The 6,177-nt window shown below is 39.2% G+C and overlaps 1 protein-coding gene across 1 annotated transcript; it reads right to left on the bottom strand.

The window, feature by feature from the left end:
• Positions 1-4,957: 4,957 nt before the first annotated feature.
• Positions 4,958-5,970, bottom strand: LOC311037166 (uncharacterized protein). Its single transcript, XM_084046282.1, has 2 exons — positions 5,902-5,970; positions 4,958-5,737 (listed from the first exon to the last, which is right to left on the bottom strand). Exons 1-2 carry the CDS (start codon positions 5,949-5,951, stop codon positions 5,347-5,349), a joined length of 441 nt encoding a protein of 146 aa, XP_083902408.1. The 5' UTR covers positions 5,952-5,970; the 3' UTR covers positions 4,958-5,346.
• Between the last annotated feature and the right edge of the window lie 207 nt (positions 5,971-6,177).

Raw genomic sequence — 6,177 nt, 5'->3', positions numbered from 1 at the left:
GAAGAACATTTTATTTGGGGAAGTGTATCACTGAACTTTCTTTTAATGCGTGCGTGCGTATTGGTGGACAGTATCTGCACTTTACTTGAGTATTATATATTTCTGGATAGGTTATTACACTACACTTCAAAGACCACCGTTGTACTTTTGACTGCACTATCTTTAGAGGTACATTTTTTGGAAGGGGAAAAGTGCATTATGAATTAACTATACTTAACTACAAATATAGTGGAAATTGCAGATCTACAAGCTCATAACGTGTCGCATTTGCAACACGCTGTGAGCTTTTAGATCTGCTATTTTCAAACAATATAGCCTTTACTAACTTGAATAAAATAAAATACCTATATAATAAAAGATATACCTCCTAATATTACACAGGAACCTTTTCAGTAACCAGGAGTTCATGTTAAATGCTTAAATGTCCTCAAACTAGAAGTCAAGTCTCCAATCTGTTCCATTGAGTAGCTCCAATTTTGAATACAGGACTTTTACTTGTAACAGAGTATGTCTACATTGTAATGTGTATTGATACTTTTACCTGAGTAAAAGTACTTCCAACACTGGATAGGGAGTTCATGGTAAAACATGTCTTAGGATAAGGCCTCCATAGATATACTGTACAGGTGTAGATGTTGCCAAGCCAATCACATAAGCCAATATATCCACCCTGTCACAACTCACAACCGTCAACAGCAACCACAACACAACACAACACAACACAACACAACACAACACAACACAACACAACACAACACAACACAACACAACACAACACAACACAAACTGTAGTTTCACATCAGTCTTCAAATAACCACTTGTATTTGATGACTGTTACGTCAGAACCCAAAACCTCTAGCTTGAATTTTAAAGGAAATAGGAACCTCAGTCTCACACATCAGCAAATTTAAGTGACCAAGATCCACATACACTGTATACATACAATGTTCCCTGTGACTCACTGCCTTCAACAGAAACGACACCACACACTGTAGATTCACACCAGTCTTCAATTCCAGAACCAGAAAAAGTCAGACTGAAAGTGGTTCAACACAATATGACAGCAATATAACAACATCTTGAATTACATTTTGTATACACAGCATACAATACAAGCAGCAGCTCAGTAAAGAAATAGAAAAACAAGGTTTCCTCTCAAGAAAGAAAGAAAGAAAGAAAGAACGAAAGACAGACAGAAAAGGCCTACATATACAGTACATAGGTTTTGCCACCAAGCCAGTCATGAACCAATGAGCCACAGCTGTCACAACTCACTATCTGCGACAACAACCACAACACAGCAGACTTCAATTCCAGAGCCAGAAACAGTCAATGAAATGAAGTTTCATTCATCATTGGGTCCCAAAATGACAGCAATAGTACAACAGCTTGAAGCACATTAGTAAACACACAGCATACAACACAAGCAGCAGCAGCAAAAGGGGAAAAAAAGGTTCCTACCTTGAGCCGTCTTCTACTTGACTTCATCAGTTGTGTAAGTCAAGTTGTGGAGATGTGCCCTCCAGCAGTGTCTCCAGTCATCTTGATCCTCCATACATCATGGCTAGCTCTCCGCTACTTTCCTCCCCTGCTGAGAGCTCCCGGTGTCGATGGCAGTGACCGACCACCTTGTTTGAGTTGTGAGAAATTCATTGAGATTAAATAGAAATCTAATGTGCTATTCAGGCTGTAACACTTGCACCAATATCATTATAAACAATTATTGGTAAACAGTTAAGTATGAGGTTTCATGCGAGGATATTTGGTGCGGCGACTGTGACACCCAAAAAAGAACGTTGCGTATTTATTCATTTAGGCCTATATGAAAGTATACAGGGCACATGCACACAGCACCTTCAAGCACCGTAATGGTCTGTTTAAAGGTAGGTTAAGTAATGTTGTTTTTGTCAAAATAAGTGTTAGATAGTTATATTCTGATTGTACACATTGCTATAGTGTTTGAGACTCCCTTTCTCTCCTGCTCTTTAGTGAACTGAAAAGAAAAATGCATTTTCAGGGTTTATCCAATCAGGAGAGAGAACTCACAGGATACAGGATGAACAAGTGAAATTGGAAGTGATGACACAAAGAAATGAGCAGACAAAATTGGAACTGGAGCACTATAAAATTGAAGCTATAATAAATGTATACTCCTCTCCTTATTGGCTGAAATTGGCAACCCACCTGAACGTTTACTGTATGTTGTTTATTAAAGAGCTGTAGAGACAACACTCTATAGCAATGATTACTATCACTATAACAAAACACTTTTTATTTAACCTGGAAAGCATCCGTGTCATTTAAAATGTTAGTGTTGGCTATTCAAAAATAGCAGATATACAAGCTCACAGCGCGTCAACTTCGTGCCGCACTGTGAGCTCGTACATCTGCTATTTTTGAACATTTTTGAAAAATCTTGAAAGTTTGAGAACATCTGATTTAGAAGGCATTTGTAGAATCGGCTCATTATGGGTTAAGCCAAAATATATCACTTTAAGTATGAGGTTTCATACAAGGACATATTTGGTGTGACACCCCAAAGAACATTGTGTATTTATTTATTTAGGTACAAAAGCAGGCTATGCAGGACCCATGCACCCTCAAGGTCTGTTAGTTTCAATTTCAAAATATAATTTTAGGCTGTACACAAACATATTTAACCACAACTGACACACACACACACACACACACACACACACACACACACACACACACACACACACACACACACACACACACACACACACACACACGTTGCTAGCATCACAAACAAACACAGTTCAACACAATATAATTCACTTCACTGCACACAACTGTACTTAATCCTAATCCTAATATTTTATTTTACCAAGTAAAATAATAAAAGCAACATTACACCCAGCTCTATTCCATGTAAATATTAAAGCTTAAAGCAGCTAACTGTAGGCACTAGGCAATAGCTAACTCACCTGTGGAGAATAAACATCAATAGCAGTTTGTCGTGAAGGTTCAAACGTCTCTTTCAAGTTTCAACATGTCAACACATTTGACTCACCAGGTTTTCACTCCCTGGATATACTGGCAACTGTACTCGACGTCCATGAGGTGTAACGTTACATTATAAGATGTTTATTTAACTCTTTTACTTCCAAATACACAGGAGCTTGTGTTTAATGTCCTGTCAGTCTGTTTACAGCAGGTGTGTGGGGGGGGAGGGGGGGGCGGGAAAACTGGAGAATTTAAAGAGCCCGCGCCAAAGCCTGCTTAGGGAGTGTCTACCAATAACCTGCATTCACACAACCTGTGTCCCTCTTCTAGGGAGTATCTGACAATAACATCTTATTTTGTGTCTGAATACTGTTTTGTATTTTATTTTGTTTTGTTTTGAAGACTAGCCCTTTTGGATGTTGCCCATAAGCACACTTTTCTTAAATAAATGACAACTAGAAACGTGTGTGTGTGTGTGTGTGTGTGTGGTGTGTGTGTGTGTGTGTGTGTGTGTGTGTGTGTGTGTGTGTGTGTGTGTGTGTGTGTGTGTGTGTGTGTGTGTGTGTGTGCGTGCGTGCGTGCGTGCGTGCGTGCGTGCGTGCGTGCGTGCGTGCGTGCGTGCGTGCATGGGTGCGTGTGTGCGTGCGTGCGTGTGTGTGTGTGTGTGTGTTCATTATAAAGTGTTATATCATTACACAAAATGTACAAATAAGTGCTTCTACCTGATGCCATTCTCCATATACATGGTGCATTAGTGGTCACAGCTCCTTTAAGTCCCCTCCTTCTGTATAAATGTCCTGGGTCAGTAGTAATGTCATACATTAACCACTCAAATCCCATTTATTATTACATTGACCACGGTACCCCTAGGGATCTGTACTTGGTTCCCTCCTTTTTTCCCTCTGCACCAAATCCGCCGAAAATAGCAAGCTGTGAGCGTGTAGATCTGCTATTTTCACAGAATGTTTGTCTATTTTCTTCTTTTTTAAGATTTTTTTTTTGGCTTTATTAATATGATAGTTGTCTCACAGGAAATGGGGAGAGAGATGGGGAGTGACAGCAAAGGCCGTCGGGATCTGGACTCGAACCCGCTGTCAGGCTACTTTGGAATCTACTGTAGGTGTCTGGACCGCTACGCCAGCGGTCCAGACCATGTTCATCTATTTTCACCAGAATCATGAAATGCCAAGAATTGGCATGCTGACATGAAAATTGTTCTTGCATCTCGATCAAACCCATCCCTGTGTGTCCTATAGTGGCAATAAAGTGATTCTACACCTGATTCAAGACAACATCAAATGGGGGAAACAATTAAGTCTTTGACAAGGATTGTCAGCACTATTTTTTTATTTCAGTTTTATTTTAGTTTTTACATCCATAACGTTTAATGCAGATAAACCAGAATATAAATCACTTTCTCTGTCTTTGCGCAAAAAAAGACAAATGCATGGCACATGAGAACTAAAAGAAATAAAGAAATACAATAAATGAAATGAACAAATCACAATCAACACGTTGTTCTAACCCGTGTAATGTACACAGCAAAGGCTAATGCAGTAGTTAACATTTTTGGTAGTTTCTTTCTTTTTGAAATAGTTTAACAAATAAAGACGTGGAAGTGCTACTTCAGGAATAATCATAGAAGTTAGTTGGGGACGTGTATAGTATGTGATTAATTACATTTAAAAATCAAACATGAGCAAACGTTATTCTTCTCAGAGAATTGCTAACTTTCAACATTAATTTGGCTACTGAGATTCAGTCTCTCAAAAAAGCTAACTGATATAGAGCCGAAGGGGGCATATGTGAAGATATATATATATATATATATATATATATATATATATATATATATATATATATATATATATATATATATATATATATATATATATATATATATATATATAAATATATAATATTGTGTTCAAATAAGTGTTAAATAGCTCTACATTCTGATTGTAATAATTGCTATAGTATTTGTTCAGTAACAGGGGTACACAGGTTAAATTGGAAGTAATGAAACAAAAACAACAAACAACAAAAATGAAGCTGATAAACGATCTCTCTCCTGATTGGATACAATTGGTATCCTCACCTGAAAATGTCTTTGCGGTTTACCAAAAGAGCTGGAGGGACAAGGAGACCCCTTGTTGCCGAGCAAACACTCTAAAGCAATGATTACTATCGGAATACAGAGCTTTAATGTTTTAACAACAGTTATTTTATCTTCTTTTTGAACAAAACTTACACCCCTTTTAAGTGTAAAAATCATTTTGGATCTTCCATATAAAATATGTGTGTGCCTGAGGGGTTGTTTAAGTGATATATACATCAATAAACAGGAACTGATCTCCCTGTCAGGATGGCCTATATATACTACAGAATTGTCTCGCCACATAAATCATCACGCAACTCAGAAAAAGTTTTTGGATAATTGTCTGCGTTGTATTCGACAGGCGGCTGGTTGTAGGGGTAAAGGCTGACCCTGGGGACCGGGTTGTGTTGCTTGGGGTAGAAAACGGAGTCATCGCAGTCCGACTCCACTTGTATGTTGAGCTGGGCTACGGGCTGGCCCGCGGTCGGGTGTTTTTGTATGTTGAGCTGGGCTACGGGCTGGCCGCCCGACGGCGGATGTTGTTGGATGTTCAGCTGGGCTACGGAATGGCCCGGCGCCGGATGTGATGACGAGGCGTCTACGGGCCCGACGAGGCTCATGTTGGAGTTGGCAAGTGATGGGGGGCAGGAGATCTTCAAATGCAGAACGATGCTGTTGGAACAATAGTAGAGCCAGAACCACACAAGTTACGCATTTCTCCCTTTGTCACTCTCTCTTCTAAACAGACACACCTAATGAAAATCAAGCTGCTTGAGAATGCTTGAGAATGACTGCTGTAGGGTATGTGTAGTTCAGCTCACATACAGTAGGCCTACCTGCGGTCTGCTTCATCGTGATCAGAAGAGACTGTCGAGTACGGGTTCATCTCCTGTAAACAAACACGCAGAGAAACACAACAAAAACAACACAAAACAAACAAGCATACATACAAGCATACACAGTACATACATAAAATAAATGCACAAATCCACACAGCAAGCACACACACAGTGACACAAAAAGATGATTAAAAACATCTTCAGAAAAATAAACATCCCATGTACAAGCTATATTTGGGACGTGACATTGGCGTGCAACAAAGTATAAATCAA

The sequence above is a fragment of the Gymnoscopelus microlampas genome (genome assembly GCF_963454915.1).
Source record: "Gymnoscopelus microlampas genome assembly, chromosome: 21".
Classification (NCBI taxonomy): Eukaryota; Metazoa; Chordata; class Actinopteri; order Myctophiformes; family Myctophidae; genus Gymnoscopelus; species Gymnoscopelus microlampas.
The sequence above is the reverse complement of the archived record's forward strand: the minus strand, read 5'-3'. Positions and strand labels throughout refer to the sequence as shown.

Coding starts and splice junctions, on each gene's coding strand:
- LOC311037166 (XM_084046282.1), bottom strand. CDS start 5,951: ATGAACCCGTACTCGACAGTCTCTTCTGATCACGATGAAGCAGACCGC. Junction 5,738..5,901: donor CACGATGAAGCAGACCGCAG/GTAGGCCTACTG, acceptor TTGTTCCAACAG/CATCGTTCTGCATTTGAAGA.